This window comes from Gadus morhua, chromosome 9 (genome assembly GCF_902167405.1).
Source record: "Gadus morhua chromosome 9, gadMor3.0, whole genome shotgun sequence".
NCBI classification, from domain to species: Eukaryota; Metazoa; Chordata; class Actinopteri; order Gadiformes; family Gadidae; genus Gadus; species Gadus morhua.
The window spans coordinates 16,103,197-16,125,802 of record NC_044056.1 but is presented as its reverse complement, the minus strand read 5'-3'; the positions used below and the strand labels follow the sequence as shown (position 1 = coordinate 16,125,802).

Genomic DNA, 22,606 nt, shown 5'->3' with positions numbered 1-22,606 from the left:
ACCTTTGCGGTGAGTGGCAATGGCGCGCCCTCCAGCCTCCACTTCTCATTCACCCAACACAACTTTGGCAAATGCTTCGTCCACGCGGCGGGCATTGCGCCGGCCTGCCAGACCCTTCTCATCAGCAACACCAAAAACAGGCCTATCAGGTGTGTTTGGGGGGGGGGCGGTCAGGGTTTTCTGTACAGAGAGGACACAGCACTGGGATGTCTGGACCTCCGGTCCCTCTTTGTTTGGTCATGTATTCTCAGAGTGAATGCAGGTCATAGAAGAGCCCGTTGATCATGCTGAATTAGGCCTGCAGGGCTGCTCAAACTCCACATACATGGGCCAGTTTTGTGGACCGTGTATGTGGATGCCTACCTATTGTTGAGGCTGGGAGTTGAAGGCCTATCCTACCCCCCTGCCATGTCAGCGACACTAACCGGTTGACGCGTCTCCTCCTGGATCCTCGGCGCCAGTGTCCAGTGCCTGTTCGCCAACACCCCCCACCTGGAGCTGGACTTCAAAGCAGAGACGCTTCCGTCGGGGGGCACTGCCGAGGCGAGGCTCACCTTCCTCCCACGAGAGGCGCGGCGCTACCAGGACAAGCTCACCTTCGTGGTGGGCCAGGGTACCAAACAAGTGGTGGAGATCCGGGGCCAGGGCATGGAGGTCAAGGTCAGCCAGGCCACGAGCTGCGCTAGGGGCTTCCATAGGGAGTTTGGGGTCCACTGCCTTGCTGAAGGATGTGTGTGTGTTTGTGTTTGTGTGTGTGTGTGTGTGTGTGTGTGTGTGTGTGTGTGTGTGTGTGTGTGTGTGCGTGTGTGCGCCTGTGTGTGTGTGTGTGTGTGCGTGTGTGTTTGTGTGTGTGTGTGTGTGTGTGTGTGTGTGTGTGTGTGTGTGTGTGTGTGTGTGTGTGTTTGTGTGCGTGTGTGCGCCTGTGTGTGTGTGTGTGTGTGCGTGTGTGTTTGTGTTTGTGTGTGTGTGTGTGTGTGTGTGTGTTTGTGTGCGTTTGTGTGTGTGCGCATGCGTGTGTGTTTGTGTGTGTGTGTGTGTGTGTGTGTGTGTGTGTGTGTGTGTCCAGCTGGAGGTGGAGGACCCCAACCAGGAGAAGGTGGACCTGGGGTCGGTGCCGCCGGGCCAACGGGTGAAGAGGCAGGTTTGGGTGGTCAACCGCACCCCCTCCGACCTGACCTTCTCCATGCAGTTCAACACACAGCCCCCGCTGGACCCCAGGGTAGGGAGTTCCCCACACACACACAAGGCCATCGCCATCGTTTTGGGAGCTTTAGTTTCTGTGCTACTTCTTCCAAAGAGCTTCAGGCCTGTTGCTTGTCAACTTCCCCCACCTCGTTTCCTATTCATTATTTCTTTCATGGTTTTTAATATACACTGTATGCAATTCACTCTTTCAGTGTGTTTCTATGGAACTAGCACGGAGTTGGAGGCACTAAGCCTGATATATCTCTGGATTCCCTCCTCCTCTGCTCCAAACACACATTATTCCTTCCGCTGTAATACCGTCAATCCGGCATGAAGGCCTGGCATAAAGCAAGTGCTAGGCTTGATATTTCTGAGGTAATGGAGAACTACTGAGTGAGCAGGGATGTTTCCCTTTGCCGTTAAAGCGAGGCTATTAAATAATAACAGTTTTGTATGATAACTTTATTTTTTCCGCACTTTTCAAGTTACTAAGTATTTTGTGTCGAGGCATGTACAGTGTTCGTCAATTGGATATAATTATCTTTGGTATTTTCATATCAGCATTCATTATTCTAGAATGACGTGGTGTTGTTTTTCCAATAGGAACAATCTCATGTGTATCTCATGTGTGAACAATCTATCTGAGAGATGCTGTAGCCCAGGTGGTGCCCTAAAATCCTCCCATTAACCCCTGTTTCTCCTCCTCCTCCCTTCCTCACTGCACACCTCTCCGCTGCACTCACCTCTCCTCTGCACTCCTCCTTCCTCCTCCTTCCTCCTCCTCAATCCTCACCTCTCCTCATCTCTCCTCCTCACTCCTCACCTCTCCTTATCTCTCCTCATCTCTCTTCCTCACTCCTCACCTCTCCTCACCTCTCCTCATCTCTCCTCCTCACTCCTCACCTCTCCTCATCTCTCCTCCTCACTCCTCACCTCTCCTTATCTCTCCTTATCTCTCCTCCTCACTCATCACCACTCCTCCTCACTCCTCACCTCTCCTCACCTCTCCTCATCTCTCCTCCTCACTCCTCACCTCCCCTCATCTATCCTCCTCACTCCGCACCTCTCCTCATCTCTCCTCCTCACTCCTCATCTCTCCTCACCTCTCCTCATCTCTCCTCCTCACTCCTCATCTCCCCGACTCTCCTCTACACTCCTCCTCACTCCTCCTCTATCCTCCTTCTCCTCCCCCCTCACCCCTCCATGCTCTGCTCCAGGTGCTGTCCGTGTCCCCTGCGGGTGAGGTCACCCTCAAGGCTCTGGTTGGCCGCTGTGTGGTGGAGCTCCTCTGGGCGCCCCGCAAGCGGGCGGCCCCCTTCACGGCCCAGCTGCGGGCAGAGTGCATGGGCACGCAGCACACCCTGCTGACCGCGCGGGGCCGCTGCCAGGTAGACACCTTAATCAATCAATACATTCTAAATGAACATTATTTTGGAAATCATATTTTTTCTGATCATATTTAATCAACCTCTTATCATAAGTATATTCAGGGTTAGGGTTAGGGTGTTTCTCAGATGTTTCTCTCTCTGTTGTTCATGAGGATTGACACAGGTTGTCAATGCTCCACTTTAAATGTCTTCCCCCTGAGCAGCACAGCGGTGTTCTGAGCTCTTTCCCCTGGTCCGTGCAGTGTGTGGAGGTGCGGCTGGACCCAGACTACCTGGCCTTCGGGGCGGTGATGCAGCGCTGCATGTTGGCCAAGAGGCTGGTCCTGAGAAACCACGGAGACATCGGGGCGGGGTCGGTACCGTGCACGCTATCGATCTCCCTCAACGTATCGATCCGACTCACTTACAACGGGGATGGTCTTGAAACAGAAGAACAATAATTGAATTGTATTTGTGTCTGTATTTGAGACAGTGAGGCTCCATCCTCGTCTTTTTCTTCAATCTTTGAAATAAAATACACATTGCTAGGGGTTGTGCTATCTTACCATGCATGGCACTTATTGACACTGTTACTTTATCACAGGTTCAGATGGGAGACAGAGTGCTTTTCTCCAGAGCTCTCCATCAAGCCAGATGCAGGCTACATCAGCCCAGGCTCAGAGCTCCCCTTTGACCTTACCTTTGCCCCCGTGGAGCTCAGCAACCCCAAGACATATGCACATCTGACGTGCTCCGTAGAGGGCTCTCCTGCTCCAGTGACCCTCACCGTCGCCGGCGCCTGTATTCCCCCCGCCGTCGCCAAAGAGGTAGGATCAATGCCCATGTCATTGCATGTTCCTTTATTACACTATGGTAGCCCACCCTCTGCTCTCCTTTAAATTCTTTCTAAAATAATAGGTGGGAGACCAGTGTTCAATCTGGTTAAAGGGCTAGTGATTTCAAACCATGGGTGGGGGGTTGTTTTAAAGGTGCAGTGTGTTATTGAGTGGCATCTACCGCTGAGGGTTGCACATTCAACCAACTGAATTATTCAAACAACTTTCATTAGAGTAAGCGAATTGTAACACTATTAGATGAAAAGGAAAAGGCCAAGCGTTTTAGGAAGGAGGGGGGTTGTGTTTACCCATTTGCGACGACCCATTTGTGAGGATTTTTAAGTAGCTTGGAGCATTATAATCCACCATGTTGTATATGAAATGTGCCACACACTGTGGTTTTATACCAGTGCCTCAAATAGCCAGTGAAGGCAGGCCTAATGCTCTGTCCTTTCACCATACTATACAATGTATGAATCTATAGGTGTATATATTCTATATATATACTATATATACTATAACTATATATAACTATATATATATATATACACCTATTGTGCTTTTTATAACGATGATTTTATAACGATTTATTGTGCAGGCCTACCCCCAACCCCACGATGCCTTGCGGCACAAGGAACACGATATATACACAATATGTATATATAGTTATATAGAGTAATCCAAGTGTAAAATTGTGTAGTGAATGCCAGCAAACGGATGAGGGGAATAATGATAAGTAGGTGCAAATTGGAATAAAAGGGTTGCACACTTGCACACAAATTGACACATGCATGTTTTAAGACACAATGTCTTTCCATAGTGACCAATATTTTAAGATGAATTACCCAACCATGACCAAACACCATTACTTCCACTAGCATGCGTGTGGAACGGAGACGGTTATGCAATGTGATGGTACGTTTTTCATGCTGCTGTCAAGATGAATGATCAATTCATATAACAGATAGCAGTAGGTCTATGCATGTAATTGACCACTGTGCATGCAATAAGAGGACAAAAGCTGAACAAGCCAGACATCCCGGCATATGTGAACAGTTCCTTATAGCTCTGTGATTTTGCGTTGACCCACGATTGGAACTGTCAAAGGACCTTGACTTGGGAACTATGACCTATAGTTGATAAGACCAAATAATGTATTTATAATATGTATAAATCCATCAAGGATCCTCATCACTTGACATTTGGCTACCTGATGCTGTTGCAGATCAATCTGCAGTCCTACCGTCATATGACTCAATTCTACACTCTGGACCTTTATTATGTCTTAAGTTGCACTTGTTCATAGACATGGGGATAAAAAATGTTGATCTCATAGTTGTTGTTGAGACACTGTGATCACTTACACTTTAAAGGTACAATTCTGAATTGGCCAGGAACAGTTATCGAGGTAGTGTTTTCCTTTGAAGATGGCTATTTCATGCTTTGGCATTTGCAAGTAAAAAAGCCCACAGCCTGCCTCTGTGGAAGAGCCGGTCTCTCTGGGCTGCTGCTCCAGTCTGAGTCAGACACCAGCACCACATTATAGACCAGGCTGTTCTGCCCGCTGAGCTCAACAGCTTTAATACCCTCGCCCAGTGGCTTCACTTCAGGGTAGAGTTAAAAAATCTTAACTAGCTCCCAGGATATAAACCTTCAGTGAGTATAGCACCGTGGAGATTCTATAGCACCGTGGAGGGTCTATAGCACCGTGGAGAGTCTATAGCACCGTGGAGGGTCTATAGCACCATGGAGAGTCTATAGCACCGTGGAGAGTCTATAGCACCGTGGAGAGTCTATAGCACCGTGGAGAGTCTATAGCACCGTGGAGAGTCTATAGCACCGTGGAGGGTCTATAGCACCGTGGAGGGTCTATAGCACCGTGGAGAGTCTATAGCACCGTGGAGAGTCTATAGCACCGTGGAGAGTCTATAGCACCGTGGAGGGTCTATAGCACCATGGAGAGTCTATAGCAGCGTGGTGACTCTATAGCAGCGTGGAGAGTCTATAGCACCGTGGAGAGTCTATAGCACCGTGGAGAGTCTATAGCACCGTGGAGAGTCTATAGTGAGTCTATACCACCGTGGAGAGTCTATAGCACCGTGGTGACTCTATAGCACCATGGAGAGTCTATAGCCCCGTGGTGTATTAATAGAACCAAGCTGATTCAACATGAACAGCAGGTCTATCTTTCTTAATCTTTGTCATTCTGAACAAATAAAAAAACCTCCACAGTTTGACCCAACCCCAATAGAGGGAACACAATCCAGAAACCTCAAACCTCAAACAACATCTCCTCCTGAGGCCTGGCTGTCTTCCTCCCCCTCTGGTCCAGGTGTTGTCCTTCTGCTGCCCGGTGCGCGGCTCCCGCACCCAGAACCTGTTGGTGTCCAACCCCAGTGCCCAGCGCTGGAGCCTGCAGCCCAGCGTGGAGGGGGAGCACTGGAGCGCCGCGCCCGTCCTCCTCCTGGAGCCGCTGGAGACCAAGAGCTACCCCATCACCTACGCCCCGCGGACCATGGCCGCCCCGGGCACCAAGCATGTGGTACGGCAGGCCGCCCCTCTGGAGAGGCGGTCGTGACGGGTTACATAATGCAGGAGATGACTGGGGTTTAACCTGGGATGGATTTGACTTATGTGGAGCGGTGTGGAGCAGATGCTTTAATACACAATGGTTATAAACAGGCTTTTCAGTTATGCACGTGCTGACGCTGCTTGGTAAAACATACTCTATAATATGCTTTAACATCTTGATGTCTAAGTGAAAGCTAAAGCTAAATGGTCTCTCTTTGCCTCTCTCTCTGTCTGTCTTTCTGTGTATCTCTGCCGCTCCCTCTGTCTCTTTCTCTCTGGCTCTCTTGCTGTCTCCCTCTGCCTCTCCCTATGTCTCTCTCTTTCTGTCTCTATCTCTCTTTATGCCTCTCCCTCTGACTCTCTGTCCCTCTCTCTGTCTGCCTCTCCGTCTGTCTCTGTATTCATGTCTCTCTCCCTCCCCCTCTCTGTCCCTGTCTCTTTCTGCCTCTCCGTCTGTCTCTCTCTCTCTCCCTCCCCCTCTCTGTCCCTGTCTCTTTCTGCCTCTCCGTCTGTCTCTGTATTCATGTCTCTCTCCCTCCCCCTCTCTGTCTGTCTCCCTCTGTCTCTTTATTCATGTCTCTCCCTCCCCCTCTCTGTCTGTCTCTTTCTGCCTCTCCCTCCATCTCTTTATTCATGTCTCTCTCCCTCCCCCTCTCTGTCTGTCTCCCTCTGTCTCTTTATTCATGTCTCTCTCCCTCCCCCTCTCTGTCTGTCTCTGTCTGTCTCTATTCATGTCTCTCTCCCTCCCCCTCTCTGTGTGTGTGTGTCTCTCTCGCTCTCCCAGGGTTCTGTGTTCATTTGTTTCCCTGATGGATCTGGGCAGCTCTACTCTCTGCAAGGATCCGCCGAGCCCCCTAAACCCGAGGCCACCATTAGCCGTGAACTGCTTGCCAAGACCCGGCACACGGAGCTGCTGCCCGTGCACAACTGGCTCAGCAAGCTGCAGAGGTTGGTCACGCACACACACACACAACAGCGGAGCCCATTTGGTGCTGATGTACAATATACACACAGCCAGCATGTGTTGACGTGGGAAACACTGTCACACACATGCAGTCAAGGTTGTAGTTGTGACAGGTATGCTTGTTTCTTTCTAGCACTGTAAATCTTCCAACATGGTCTCACAGGAATCCGTGAAATGACTACGGTCAGACGCTTAACTTACTCGGTATCCGTGGCCACATCACGGAAACACGCCGATATCCGTGTGTGAGCCACGGAATAACAGTGTCATTTACTTGCATTTGGGCAAATTCCGTGGCAACATCACGGACAATTGAAGTGATTCCGTCAGACCACCACGGATTGCCCCCGCTGTGGTCAAATGTGGCACACACACAGATTGAAACGGGAGCACACACACACACAGATTGAAACGGGAATCTGCGTGTGTGCCACGGAATATCATTGTCATTTACTTGCATTGGAGCAACTTCCGTGGACACAACAAGGACAATTTAAGTGTTTCAGTGAGACCACCCCGGGTTTTGAGTTAAGCCCCCGTGGTCGACTCGCTCGTTGAAACGGGGATCCGTGTGTGAGCCACGGAACATCAGCGTCATTAACTTGCATTGGAGCGAATTCCGTGGCCACGGATTTCGAGTTATTCGTCCGTAGTCATTTCACGGATTTCTGTGAGACCAGGTTGAAATCTTCAGTGTTTCTGTGTTTGTTTCTCGGTAATATTATTGTTTCTGTGTGTATTTCTCTGTAAAATATGGGGGTTTCTGTGCATGTTTCTTTATAACATTAGTGTTTCTGTGCATGTCCCTCTCTAAAATGAGTGTGCTCCTGTGTATGTTTCTCTGTAAAATAAGGGGGTTCCTCTGCATGTTCTCTATAAAATGAGTGTGTTTGTGCGTATTTCCTATGAAATTAGGTGTTTCCATTTCTTTCAGGTTTAAGGTGGTGATAGAGATTCTGAAGCCGGAAAAGCCTGATGCGACAGTGTCTCTGAGGGGCCTGGACTACGTGGACGTGGCTCCTCTGGCCACCAGGGACTACAAGTTATTGTTCTACTCCTGCAAGGAGGGCCTGGTGCAGACCAAGGTCTGGGCTCATGGCCATCAGCTATCTTCTCACCTCAGTCTCTTGTCTTGCTTCTGTTTGAGGCCCAGTACTCCAGCCTGACGTTGTAACCTATGTAGGGACCAGCGCCGTGCAGACATAGTTGGCAGTCAGCAAATGAACACAGGACATACAACCACAGCAGTACAACAACTTCAGGCCAGAGGGCACTGTAGCCAATGAGGGCAAAGGGGCAGTGGCCTGGGCAACGCCAGCCACGAGTCTATGCACGAGCCTGGGTGCTGTGTATCACTAGAGGACGGGGGGAGGGGGAGGCGTGGTGGGGGGGGGGGGGTGAAAGCGATGGTGGGAGGGCTGTTGTGCGCATGTGTTCCCCTTCGAAGGGGTCTCCTCGTTGTAGCCTCGACGCCTCGTTGACCACGCCCCCTCGCCCCCCCAGGTGACGTTCCTCAGCGAGCCCTCGGGCGAGTACCTCTTCTACGTGCTGAGCTTCAGGGCGCCGCGCACCGCGCCGGCGGGGGCGGTGGAGCTCAGCGCCACCGTGCGGCAGACGGCCTCGTCCAGCGTGCGGCTGGAGAACCCCCTGGCCGTGTCCGTCACCCTCAACGCCGAGTGCTCGTGTCCCAACATCAGCGTGCCCCTGCAGCACACGCTGCCCGGCCTGTCCCAGGTGGGGACTAACGGATCAAAACCAACGGAATGTTTACAGACCACTTGTTTCCTTTCCGTTGGAGCTCATGCTGTTGTGTCGGGTTTTGCGTGCGTGCGTGTGTGCGTGTGGTTCTATGTCTGTGTCCTCGTGTCCATGTATGTGTCTCTCCTCCCCAGGGGGAGGTGGTCTTTGAGTTCCAGCCCCTCTTTGCGGGCGTGTCCACAGCGGCGCTCAGCCTCTCCTGCATTGAGCTGGGCTCCTTCCGCTACGAGCTGGTCCTCAGGGCCCTGGCCGCGCCGCCGGAGCCCCCGATCCTCTTCCAGGTCCCGCTGGGCGGCCACAACATGGGCCACGCCAAGTTCACCAACTACTCCCGCAGCAAGGCGGAGTACACCTGCAAGGTGAGGCCCCGGGGCCCTCAGCCCGGCTCCCTGATACAACCCTGAGTGGGTCAGATACAGTGTGCCCTTATACACAGCTTCATATACTTATTCATCATCAACGCAAAAATGGATGTACTGTATAGTTACCTTTTGTAACTATTTACATCCCCACCCTCCCATCCTATTTCCTCTCTCTTCCCCTCTTCTTCCCTCCCCCCCTCCCCGCTCTCCCCTCCCCTCTCCCCCCCCCGCCCTCCGCCCCAGACGGACAATGATGACTTCCTGGTGGAGAAGGGCCTGGTCACGCCGCCGGGTTCCCAGGCGGGCTCTGAGGTCCGTGTGGAGCTCTGCTTTGAGCCCCATCAGCTGGGCGAGGCCAGGGCCCTGCTGAGCGTGTCCTCCCTGCTAGGGGGCGAGTACGTCTTCCCCCTCAGGGGCATCTGCGTGGGCCCGAGGCCCCAGGGCCCGTTCAGCATCCGGGCCGGTTCAAGCGTCACCATCCCCTTCAAGAACGTCTTCCTGCATCACAGCGCCTTCTCCTACCAGGTGAGAGTCGGGCCGGGGGGGGGGGGGGGTCCCCTGAGGCCCCACGGGGTACAGGACAGTGCCTTAATATACGATATACATCTGAGACATAGGTCTCATGTACGTTCTGGCACTTAGTACTCAGCAGCGTGTAGCATCTTATCCGAGCTATCTTTGGTGTGTAAGGAATGGGTTGACCTAGCAATTGTTAGTGCTTGGCACATCCTTACTGTACCGACAGCGATATATTGTTGTTTGTCTTTCTACTGACAAACGTACTTATTGTGTGTCGCGTTGGATAAAGCATCTGCTAAAGGCCCTAGAGATAAAATGTTAATGTACTGTTACACTCGCAAATGTAGGTGGGTTGCATATGAGTCAACACATTAACTGTGAACTAACTCCTCAGTCTGGTGGGCTGTAGCTGATGAGTCAACACATTAACTGTGAACTAACTCCTCAGTCTGGTAGGCTGTAGCTGTATCACATTCAGTAACAAGTAGGACTAACATACCCTTCTCCTTCTACAGGTAAAGTTCCCCCTGGCTAGTTGTATAAAACCTGCCCTATGTTGGTATTCAGCTGTCCCATTAGCAGCCGCTAATGGCTTGAGTTGTAGCTACAGTTGTTACTACATGATGTAGTAACAACTGTAGCTACAGTTGTTACTACATCATGTGTCTTACTCCCAATAAAACCATTTATAGAGATTGGATTGGCGCCTTTCTACTCTTGAAATACCTTTTAGTTCAGATACTTTTGAATGGTCTCAAAGGGAATCGCCCAGATATCGGTGGATTGGTGTTTGCCTGCCTTACTCAGACTAGTTGTTTATTGCCAAATGCACCATCGTGCTTCCAGAAGGTGAGACCGCTGGGTTAGCAGACTTGCAGAGATACAGTAGCCTAGCTCCCGTTCATGTGAGGGGTCTACACTTTTAATTACTTTCCAATCATTTCCAATGGGTTCCACCAGTAACACAACAAGATGCTCTTTATCTACAAACACAGATAATTCAGCACTTTATATCATATTTTATAAGGCTGCCTCTTATGCGTCGATGAAAGGTTACCCTCTGTGTAGAGTACCCAGCCAGACGCAGCTGATCATATAACTGACAGGTTGCCCTCTGTGTAGAGTACCCAGCCAGAAGCAGCTGATCATATAACTGACCTCTGTATAGACATGTGCCAGTGGTGCATCACAGGTTGCCTAATCATAACAGCGCAGAAAATGTTGCTAATTATCTGTGTTTTTCGAATCCAGCAAAACTCACCTTTTAGAAGCAAAATTATGAAAGTGAAATCAAACGACTCGTCTTGAATCTGGGGAAGACAGGCAAACGCCAAAACCACAGATATCTGGGTGTCTCCTTTAATATCTGCGGTAGAACCGTGGGAGTGAACAGCACTGAGGCCTGCGCTGTGTAAAGGGATTCCTGGGGCATAACGGGGCCTCGGTGGTCTCTCCTACAGGTAGACAATCCGTGCTTCACGGTGAAAGGGGCTGAAACCATCCGGTCTAAAAAGAGCCAGAACATCCTGGTGACGTTCGAGCCCCCGGCGGCCGGGCCCCAGGGCCGCTGGCAGGGCAAGCTCAACATCTGCAGCGCCCCCTCAGAGGGCCAGGGGCCACCCCACTGCTGGGTCTTCTACCTGAGGGGCCATGACCCCGAGGCCACGTAGACGCAGGCACCACGCACGCACACACACGCACACGCACACACACACACACACACACACACACACACACACACACACACACACACACACACACACACACACACACACACACACACACACACACACAGGTCAAACAGAGGCGCACATAAACACATGCGCATATACCAATAAAATAAATTGTCAACAAATAGTTTGCACTGTTCTTGCACTACATTCAGATGTTTACTATTTATACGAGATAGTCCTTTGTGTCAGACAAAATGCTTTATTTTATTTTTCCTAGCAATAAATCTATTTTTTGTGCACCTGCTGTGTTATTAAATCGAATATGGACGCATAACTTAAAGTTGAAATTCAGAACAGGAACAGCTGTTATGCATGTACATTATTTATTGTTATGTGCCATCGGCCATATGGGAGCTGTCCTAAATTACACAATAAATAGTTTACAAAAAAAACAGGGTGTCTCTCATTAACATCAGTAACCACAAGGGGGCAATCATGTCCAATAGTCTCCCTAGCTAGGTCCCCACAGCACTAGATGGCAATGTATTGGTCTTTGCTCCATGGTTAATTAGTCAAGGTACCTAACCAGGCAAACCGTCAATCTGTATTGTTGACATAATTTCAACCATTAAGAGCTTGTCAATAGGCCTTATACACCGTTGTTTGGCGATAAATCATCACTCTTCTAGCGTGTTTGTTCGAGAAAATAAAAACACATTTAGTGGAGAGCAAACCGTTTTCACCATCCCTCCTGCCTTTCCTTCCCTCCCAGACCACGGTCCGACCTGCTCCTCATAGGCTCCGCTGCGGAGCAAGACCCATGAACCTGCCCACTGACCACAGGTTCAGTGATCAGGTTCATGGGTCTTGCTCCGAGCAGTGGTATTGAGATGGTTCCTTAACACTTGACATGTGTTTCCCCTCTGCTGCATTTGTGTTGTTATAGGGATACACAGATCATATGGATCATCTGCATACTAGTTACAATGAGAGGGAGGGAGAGAGAGAGAGAGAGAGAGAGAGAGAGAGAGAGAGAGAGAGAGAGAGAGAGAGAGAGAGAGAGAGAGAGAGAGAGAGAGAGAGAGAGAGAGAGAGAGAGAGAGAGAGAGAGAGAGAGAGAGAGAGAGAGAGAGAGAGAGAGAGAGAGAGGGACTATTGCTGATGTGGTTCCCTGGAGCCCTTTCTTCTCTCTCTCTTCTCTCCATCTATACAACTCTTCCTGACAGCACCTTTAAGCGTTGATGTCCTCCAATATTAATTGAAAAGCCCCTTTCACAGAGAGTAGGACAAACAGTTGTTGCTCGTAACTCTAGGTATGGTCCTGCTTTTTTAATTTACCAGGACACCGGTTGTGGGCTAAATCTGTAAATATCACAATACATCAACCACAATAATGCATCCCCTGTTCGCCCAGCCAATGTTAATACTTGGGGCTACACTGTGTTTACCTGCTAGAACGGCTCTTGGAGAAAGGTAAATGGTCAGTTATCTTCGCTAGTTTAGTCTCCTGGTAATAATAATAATAAATGAAATTGATATTGCGCTTAATATGGTACTCTAAGATGCTTTACATATTGCCCTATCAAAACTATGTAAGACAGACTAGGAATAAAAGAAAAACAGGTTAAACATGAAGACTAAGGTGGGAGTTAGGTGGGGAAGGCTAGTGTGAAAAGTGTACACAAAGTGTGCTAGTGTGGTACACAAAGTTAGCAGACCCACAACAGTTATGAGCGACACTGTTATTCCGATGCCTCGGAAAAGGGAAAGGGTGTATTGAATAGAGGCTGGGTACCATTTTTTTTTAATACTCAAAAAGTGCATTTACATGAAAAGGCTACTTGATGACAGTAACTCAACTGCAGTTAGTGAGATGGATGGACAGATGGATATATATACATATATATCTTAATATATATATATATACATGTATATATGAGAGAGATAGAAAGGTTGATAGATGGAGTGGATGTGTGTTGGGGGTGGTGGGTGTGTTTTCGGGGTCGATGATGTAAGATGGGAGGGGTGCGCCTTTCCCCCCATAGAGCGCACCATGCACGCTACGCAGCAAAAGGATGTGTGAGCAGGCAGCGCGCTATTGCAGGGACGGCGTCCACAAACTGCTCAACAAAGAACAAGCCAAACTCCGGGCCCAGGACAGCAAAGACCAGCCACCAAACCCCGTAGCCGACCTGGTGCTGGACAGCGAGTCCGCGACGGCAGCACAGACCGGAAACAGCGGCGCTCAGCCCGGTGGTATCGACGGGCTCGTCCGCTGGATCGTAACCAAGATGAGTGACAACAAGAACATCTCCAGCCGGGAATTCGCCGGCAGCCGGGAGGAGGTCGCCGTGGCTCAGGAGCATTTTTACGCTCCTGAACCGCGCAAAGGCATCGCCGTCATTCTAGACGTGAGTGTTGAATCTGTAATATATACGGACCTGTGGTTCACTTCTCTGCTCACTGGTGGTGCTGGACAGACTGACTGACTGAGGGATCGGTGTCTTCAAAAAACGAGAACTTGTGCGCAAAGACGCACGGCTGTATTGGCAAAAAGGTCGCGCTGCTGCGTTGACGCGACTAAAGTGGTGAGAAGGTAGCCGAAGTTTGCATGACATGAGACTCTAAACGACACATTATATCAAGGGATTTGCCCAAATCCTAATTAAACAAATTCAAAAACCTGGATAAAAAAATATTTCTCTCTTTTTTTTTTTTTTTTTTTTCTCTCTATGCATCTTTTACATAGTAGACGTAGAAGACTCCTACTCTACACTTGCTGGGCTATTACGTAATATTCTCACTAAATCATATGGGTAACATTATACCGACAGTTCCTCCTCGCTATCGGGCTGGGCTGCATATCGATCCCTGTGAGCTGATGTTCCATCGTGCATCTCAGTGTCGGTCTACCCTGTTCGACTGCTACTCGATCTTTTCATAGGCTAATGCTTTTATTTTTTTGAAACAAATGTGTAGTCCAAGTTGTTGATACATTTTTCCCGATGTTTACTCGTCTGAACACATGACATTACCTCGGACAGTATAGCAGTTCGACCTGTGTTGCAAATCTCCGCGTCGCTGGAGGACGCAGTCTACTACTGTAGTAGAATTGAATAATTGATGAAGCTTTTCCACTTTGCGTTGCAATCATGGCGCGCAATAAGGACTGCTGAGGATTCGCCCAGAATGTATCGATCAGGACGATGATCACAGGGTGCCAATGGACATCGATTATCGATGTTTATTTTTCCTTAATCAAAACTTTTTCGCACACTCGGTTTTAGGGGTTTACAACTTTGCAGGAAATCAGTTCAGTCGCATCATTGACCCCAACCTAGATATCTACTTTTAAGAGAAGAAGAAGGGGCATGGAAACTAATTATGCTCTAGACCTGCAGGGCTTACAATATCCTAGTAAAATAATAACGGTGTGTGTGTGTGTGTGTGTGTGTGTGTGTGTGTGTGTGTGTGTGTGTGTGTGTGTGTGTGTGTGTGTGTGTGTGTGTGTGTGTGTGTGTGTGTGTGTGTGTGTGTGTGTGTGTGTGTGTGAAATAAAGTTACAATTAGTATTAATAAAATGATTTTGCTCTGTTCACTGATGTTTCAATGTTGATGATCCATATTGGAAATCTCTAAAATGGTCAACGGGTTTCCAGTTTGTCACCACTTTCTCCTTTCTCAAAGAGAGGCAATGAAAATGGCCCTTGGCCAGACACCAACTGCATAATTACCATAGTATTACTGCAATATCCACTCATGATTCCTTGGATATCCAGTGACATTGACATGAATCGAGTGACTTCTATTTGCATTATGGATCTGGTGGTAGAGAAGATCTCCGTTTTATTTGGTTGGTAAACATTTACATAAGGAATAATGGGTTTTATGAGGCTATAAAAGAGGGGTGTAATCTCAGCCTCATGGCGGTGGATCCTCCCCTGATACATTGACCCAGGGATGGAGTTTCTCTCTGTTCATGAGTCATTTTAGTTCTAATTCATTTTTAGTTTTTTTTTGCTTTTTTATTGTAACACATGATTATTATCATAACTTGGAGGACTCTAGCCCCTTATAAGATTTATATTTTCTGTAATCATTCTAGATTCCCAATGTGCGTGCGTGTGTTGTTTCTCTCGCTCCCCCCCGCCCACTGTTCGCGCTACCATCCCAGCCTTAATGTTTCACAAGGAAGAGTTTGATAATAAAGATTGCTGAAGACGAGGGAAAACACCACTCTTAAGTTTGCCTATCAATCATTGAACATTTAAATGAATGAATGAAAAAAAAATGAATGAAGTAATTCGATTTTCAGCAGTTGGTTATTTTAATGTTACGGTTCATTTTAAACACGTATGAGTCCCCGATTGTGCGTTAAAGGGTGTGAAACCGGGTCGCTCCCTGTATCTACCCGTCCTCTTTCAACTCTGATCCATGACTGAAGGATGTGACTGTCTACCGCACCTACTGGTATCTAGGAGTAGCATGACATCTCTCTCCCATGGAAGGATCTTTTTATAAAGATTGGAGCTATCGACCACGTCTTCCCCATCGGCGCTCTCGCTCTCTCGCTCTCTCGCTCTCTCTCTCTCTCTCTCTCTCTCTCTCTCTCTCTCTCTCTCTCTCTCTCTCTCTCTCTCTCTCTCGCTCTCTCGCTCTCTCGCTCTCTCTGTCTCTGTCTCTGTCTCTCTCTCTGTCTCTGTCTCTGTCTCACTCTCTCTCTCACACTCTCACACTCTCTCCGTCTCTGAACTAAATGAAGAATTAGGAGACTGCATAAAATCGTAGGATTATATTCGTATATCTCAAACACACACCATTGCACATTCTAGCTAATTTAAATAATTATTCGTCTGGCAAAACTCTTAACAAAATTAATTCCTTTTTGACGACTTGAAGTACAGAGCAGGTCTAATTCTACGCCTTTCATATTAATGACAATGCATCAATTATGTTGAACCGTGTTTTTAAGAATAGTCTATAAACGAATACTTTATAACAACTATAGATGCATATAAACTCCTGAATGCACAAGTGCTCTTCTTTATGTTGTCATAAATACTGCTGGCTATGCCTGGCTCCTGTCGAGGGGAACCCACGCGTATGTACTTACCTTACACCTGAGAGTGGAGAGAATATTTCCAATAGGTTACGAAAAAAAATACTGATAGTCCAATAAATCATCTAAGGAGTGCATAGATTATGTAAGAGTCATACTGTGAGGGGCAGATAGGGCCAGCCGTTCACACCTCTTGAAAGCTTTAGGTTAACTATGGGATTTTTCCCAACCTTGACCCTATTGTTCCTTTATTTTGGGTCTGAGTGACTAATGTGGACAATGTGTTTAAATGTGTCCAGTATTGGTATAGGTCCAGTATAGGGCTCATTCAGAACCAATGGGGCGTTGCAGCGATTACCACAAACTGCCTCTGCCATGTGGGAGAGTCACTTCATGGCCCATCTGCGTCACGTTGTGAATTTAAACCACTCCTTCCTGGCAGGGTTGCTCAGCTCTGGAAAGGACAACACGGTTGGCACTCAGTCTCTCTTCCATCTTCACAGTTTATCTGTAAACAGCGGAATGCTACAATGCAAACATTCCATGACAAACAAGGTTCTTCTTCCCGTGGGTGTCTTTGGTCTGAGCGCCGGCTTACGTGATTGGCCACCGCAACATGACGTCGGTTGTGTTTTTCCAAAAGTTGATTCTGTTGAAACTATTCACTGCATGTTGCCTTCATGTGGCCCCCACTGCCCAGCTAATAGCACTGTCCCCGTTCGAATGAGTCACTTTAAAGTCCTACCTCTGGATATAGAAGAATTCTCTACTCACTTCAGAGCCCTATGTCTTGCTCTAGGAGACGTCTCTACTCACTTCAGAGCCCTACGTCTGGCTCTGGAGACGTCTCTACTCACTTTAGAGCCCAAAGTCCCCCCGATGGGAGTTCAGGTTGAGACATCCAGAAGTCATCCTTTATAGAATCATCAGATTAAAGAAACTAATACCTACAAAAGCTAAATGTACAATTACAATTGTTCAAGTGTTGTTAGTGCCGACTGCTATAAGATAGCATGTTTCTAAGCCCTGCAGGGGAAATTCACAGGTTCACACCAGTGAAAGTGTACAGAACAGTGCAAATCCCAAATACAAGCTTAACAGAAAAAATATACTGCATACTGCAATATCTTCAAAAGAACTAACACTGCTCTCTCCTCTGCTTTTTCCTCATCAGATATTCCGAAGAGCTGATAAAGACGGTAAGTCATCCAGGATTTTTTTTCCATAAAGTAAAACAAAAAGAAGGCATATTTAATTGAGGTGCCCTTGTTGTGACTCCTTCCTATGCAGAATAAAACGTTCCCAATTGTCATTGCATCCCTGCTCAATTCAGCAGTAGGCTAATTTCAGTCAATACGGATATGATGTAATGATGTCACTCACTCACTATGATATGATATTGGGGGATTTTGGTCTCTCTCTCTCTCCGTCTCTCTCTCTCTTTCTTTTTCTCTCTCTCTCTCTCACACAACACACACACCCAACCAACCAAATGCACCAAAGTCTGACAAATCTCCACCAAATCACGCATTTTGTCAATGCTGCGACTGGCCGAACCCTCACGGGATCCTTTGCGGCACATGGAACACGGCGACCACGCCCCCGGCCATCACAATACCATGTGTCCGGGAAGCCTAATCCTCGCACACGAGTACTCAATTAACCGATGCTCAGACGTCCAATCCATGCCACTGTAGCGGTAGACAATACGTTTTCAAGAAAAGCTCAACTTTCTCTCAGACGCCGCAGTCAACCGCTGGCCAGTCAGAGCTCAACACAAACCACGCCGCCAGTTCCGCTTTCCTTTTAAATCTCTGACTTACTTCAGTAACAATGATAAAAGGGAGGATTACTATATTGATCATCATATTGTACAAATTACCTCGTAAAAAAACCCTGCTTTGGGTTCGCTGTCTCTTCAACGTCACGTTGCTTATAGTGATATGTACGCAACCTGATATGTAGGCCTACATGAGCTCAGTATCATGTCAGAGTTCGGGTAGCGGAATCGGTGCATTCCTATTATAAATCCTTATAATATAAAAAGTATGCACGGTAGAAGGAAGGATCCTTCTACCATGCTTCCTTTTTTTCACGGGATAAAATCAAAGCTTAACGAGCTCATCTTTCCAACAGACCAGATGGGCGAGTGCTTAGGTCCATGCGCTTGTGTGTTTGTGCGTTTGTGTGTGTTTGTGTGTGTGTGTGTGTGTGTGTGTGTGTGTGTGTGTGTGTGTGTGTGTGTGTGTGTGTGTGCATGTTTTTTTTTTCTCTCTTCTGATTCTTAATCCTCCCCTATACAGTATGTGTTGATCAACATTCAACTGCAGTCAGTCTATGAAGAGAGCCGTGATTGTGGACACGCTTATGGTGGGGTTCTGCATAGAACAGGATGCGGTTAGGTAACCGAGGTGAGGGGGACAAAGAGAGGGTCTGTTAGAGAGAGGGGGGGAGAATATATGTTGTTGTTCTGTAGGAATAGGATTATTTGATGTGGAGAGAGAGAGAGAGAGAGAGAGAGAGAGAGAGAGAGAGAGAGAGAGAGAGAGAGAGAGAGAGAGAGAGAGAGAGAGAGAGAGAGAGAGAGAGAGTGGGTGAAACATAAAGAGTGTTAGGAGAAAGGAGAATAGTGAGAGGCTCACGGGGATAGAAAGAAGGAATAGAGATGCAGGGTGAGAGATGGGGGGGGAAAGAGAGAGAGAGAGAGAAGACAGAATGAGGAGGTTTAACAGGGCAACAGGCTAATGAGGAAAAAAGGAACGAGCGTTTAGGGTGCAAGAGGAGAGCGAGGAAAGAGAAGGAAAAACTAGTATGTTTTGGACAAGTGGACAGTAATGGAGATTTAATTGGCTCTGTTCTGTCCAACCTCCTTTTTCTGTGTTTGTGTGTGTGTGTGTGTGTGTGTGTGTGTGTGTGTGTGTGTGTGTGTGTGTGTGTGTGTGTGTGTGTGTGTGTGTGTGTGTGTGTGTGTGTGTGTGTGTGTGTGTGTGTGTGTGTGTGTGTGTGTGTGTGCGTGCGTGCGTGCATCACAGCATTAAAGGAAATGAACTGTTTGGGCAGTCAGCCTGTCCAACAGCATCATTTAATTATACTGCACCATCCCATCTTCAGAGGATAATTCTGGATTTTTCAACCAGGACCACATTTTCCCATCATTTTGGTTAAATATAGAATAAATCAGTCTTCAGATTAACATCTAAAGTCTGATGGCAGACCAGCTCGAGCCTTATTGAATGGGGCCTTTCACTTTCTTTTGCCTACAATTCGTTTCAACCGATCATGGTCCTGGGAGCGGGGATCTGAAGGTGCTTATTACATGAGATGGATCGGGACTGGAAACCACCTGACCCACACAACAGTTCTGATATGAAAGGGACTTTCAAACTCGGACAAAAATGTTTTCTGTCTGTCAATTATGCTGTCATGGCTTAGATCTTCAAACAAGATCCTCCTCCCTCTCCTCTCCTCCACTCTGCTCCTTCACTCTCTCCTCTCCTCCACTCTGCTCCTTCACTCTCTCCTCTCCTCCACTCTGCTCCTTCACTCTCTCCTCTCCTCCACTCTGCTCCATCACTCTCTCCTCTCCTCCACTCTGCTCCTTCACTCTCTCCTCTCCTCCACTCTGCTCCTTCACTCTCTCCTCTCCTCCACTCTGCTCCTTCACTCTCTCCTCTCCTCCACTCTGCTCCTTCACTCTCTCCTCTCCTCCACTCTGCTCCTTCACTCTCTCCTCTCCTCCACTCTGCTCCTTCACTCTCTCCTCTCCTCCACTCTGCTCCTTCACTCTCTCCTCTCCTCCACTCTGCTCCATCACTCTCTCCTCTCCTCCACTCTGCTCCTTCACTCTCTCCTCTCCTCCACTCTGCTCTCTCCCTCTCCCCCACTCTACTCCTTCCCTCTCCCCCACTTTGCTCCTTCCCTCTCCCCAACTCTACTCCTTCCCTCTCCCCCACTCTGCTCCTTCCCACTCCCTCCCCTCCCCTCTTCTCTCCTCCCTCTCCCCTCTTCTCTCCTCCCTCTCCCCGCTCCTCTCCTCCCTCTCCCCTCTCGCCTGCTCTCATATCCCCTCTCCTCCCACCTCTGCGCTCATCTCATCTCCAATTTCTCTCCTCTCCAGCCTCACTCTCATCTAATCTCTCCTCTGTTCTCCTCTGCTCTCCTTATCTCTGCTCTCCTCCTTTCCTCTCCCCTTCTCAGAGTCAGTGGCCACTGTGTGTGTGTGTGTGTGTGTGTGTGTGTGTGTGTGTGTGTGTGTGTGTGTGTGTGTGTGTTTCTGCTAATTATCTCCATTGTGAGTGTGACGGAGACAGAGAGCAGATGGAAGTGCGGGGTGGTTTGTGTATCCACTGCACTAGGACTGCTGGAGTACTGGCTGCCTCACAGTTAACAGGAAGTGGAAGGGCTGCCAGGAGGCTCACCGCAGGGGGCGCAGCTGGGGAGCTGTTGGTCCGTTTACGCCTTTTGTCCGTTTCTGCATCGTTAGTTGTTTCATTTCTGATGCATTGAAGCCCGCGTATGGAAAAATGGGAAAATAAATCTGGCAGTTGGTGATCAGTTTTAATTAATGTTGTGTTGTTTTGATGTGTTCATGACATAAGCAACGGCTGGGTGGGTGTTTGCTGCTGAGACTGCCAAAGCAAACCTAGAGATATGTTTATTTCCTGATGCTGGCGGAAAATATCAAAATCGCTTATTTTCTCATTGGTTGACAGCATAAAGATAGAATATGCATTTTATTCTTATCATTACTATGTAATGATTTCATATTCTGCAAGTGTTGAAAACTGATTACTTCATATTCTGCAAGTGTTGAAAACTGATTACAATATGATGCAGGAAGTAATGAGTACAAAGTAGTAACAAGAGCGGGAAACTTCCCCTAACCATTCCATTAGGACCGATTTTGAGTCAAAGACTGTTTACTCTGTTGACTCCCCTTTGCTTTTCTGATGCCTGATGAGTCCAAGCATTTTCCATTAGAAGAGATGCAAGCCAACAGCTGAGGGGTTGGAAGGCAATAGCATGTGTGTGGTGAGGTGCATATTCCATGCAGCGACCGAGTGAACTGGGATGGCTCTCGTTTAGCCATTTGTATGCGGTGTCGTGACTTTGCGAGGCCGGTAGGCTAAGCGAGACCCCCGGCTGTCGTGATCAAACTACACTGCTTGGCTGCAGAAATAGGGTTTGCCGTTTTCCCTGCCTTGTTCAACAGAAGATTGAACAATGAGCAGGAGAGAAAAACAAAGAGAAGAAAAGAGAAACATTTCACAATTGAAATCAATCTTAATTTATATTTAAGATTAAGTAAATGACATGCTCCAAACATGCAACTACATACAGTAGGGTTAAGATGCATCTCTCACACTAAAACCTTAACACAACATCAAACGAATAAATACAATGGAAAGAGACATCCCCAGCACGATATTAACCAGGTGGACACAGTGATCATGGTGATCCCAGTTTGGTCACTCTGAAACCCGGAGAAGATGAGAAAAGATGAGCAGACAGAAATAGATGGAGAGCAGGTTGAGACCAAGACGGAGAGCGAAATGAAAGATTAGTCGTAGCTGGATCACGACGGATCTATGTAGCTCATGGTTTATTCAGTGAGCAGAAGATGAAAGCTGCTGAATCACAGGCTTTGAGAATCTAAAAGAGTGACCATGGTCCACTTATCCCCGCTCTCCATTCACCAGTTCCCTTAATAGAGGAAGATGTCTTCAGACTTCTGAGCCTTTCCCCAAAGTTATGAACTGAACTTTCTTCCACAAGGGGAAGGTGCCTTCTCGATAAGACCCTTATATGGATGATAAAATTAGTTTTCCAAAAAGAGAACAGGACCAAATGTCCTCCACTAACTATTCATCCTATCAGTCAGTTTGAAGGTCAAACATAGAAACAGTTCGTACTCAGTGAGTCCAGGGTGAAGTTGCTGTTAAACGGTTTAGAAAGTATCAGGTGGCTAACCAGTGTGCACATTTCGGTTGTTCTCGGTTGAATTCAGCATCCGAGCAACTCAAGCAGTAATTAGAACTCCATGATCTGTAGGCAGAGAGAAGCCTGCGTGACAATGCTCCAGAAAGACGTCTGGGAAAAGAGTGTCATGGGTATCTAATCGTCTGCACACTGTAATCAACAAGGCTCTGGTTGGTCCCTCGAGAGAGAGAGAGAGAGAGAGAGAGAGAGAGAGAGAGAGAGAGAGAGAGAGAGAGAGAGAGAGAGAGAGAGAGAGAGAGAGAGAGGGGGGGGGGGGGGGGGAGAGGGGGGGAGGGGGAGAGAGAGAGAGAGGCCATGGTTTGACTGTAACAG

The 22,606-nt window shown here is 48.0% G+C and overlaps 2 protein-coding genes across 2 annotated transcripts in view; both read left to right on the top strand.

The window, feature by feature from the left end:
- Positions 1-11,888, top strand: part of hydin (HYDIN axonemal central pair apparatus protein) — a 75,047-nt gene extending 63,159 nt beyond the window's left edge. The window contains exons 80-92 of the mRNA XM_030366114.1: positions 1-149; positions 462-660; positions 1,067-1,219; positions 2,403-2,573; positions 2,816-2,925; positions 3,157-3,379; positions 5,721-5,930; positions 6,744-6,907; positions 7,858-8,008; positions 8,427-8,657; positions 8,816-9,040; positions 9,287-9,568; positions 11,023-11,888. The exon at positions 1-149 is cut by the window's left edge and continues 21 nt beyond it. Of these exons, the coding sequence (XP_030221974.1) occupies positions 1-149; positions 462-660; positions 1,067-1,219; positions 2,403-2,573; positions 2,816-2,925; positions 3,157-3,379; positions 5,721-5,930; positions 6,744-6,907; positions 7,858-8,008; positions 8,427-8,657; positions 8,816-9,040; positions 9,287-9,568; positions 11,023-11,232 (2,478 nt within the window). The 3' untranslated portion in view covers positions 11,233-11,888. The remainder of the gene's footprint in view (positions 150-461; positions 661-1,066; positions 1,220-2,402; positions 2,574-2,815; positions 2,926-3,156; positions 3,380-5,720; positions 5,931-6,743; positions 6,908-7,857; positions 8,009-8,426; positions 8,658-8,815; positions 9,041-9,286; positions 9,569-11,022) is intronic.
- Positions 11,889-13,252: 1,364 nt separating this feature from the next.
- Positions 13,253-22,606, top strand: part of necab2 (N-terminal EF-hand calcium binding protein 2) — a 67,956-nt gene continuing 58,602 nt past the window's right edge. The window contains 2 exon segments of the mRNA XM_030366889.1: positions 13,253-13,646; positions 17,469-17,493. Of these exon segments, the coding sequence (XP_030222749.1) occupies positions 13,311-13,646; positions 17,469-17,493 (361 nt within the window). The 5' untranslated portion in view covers positions 13,253-13,310.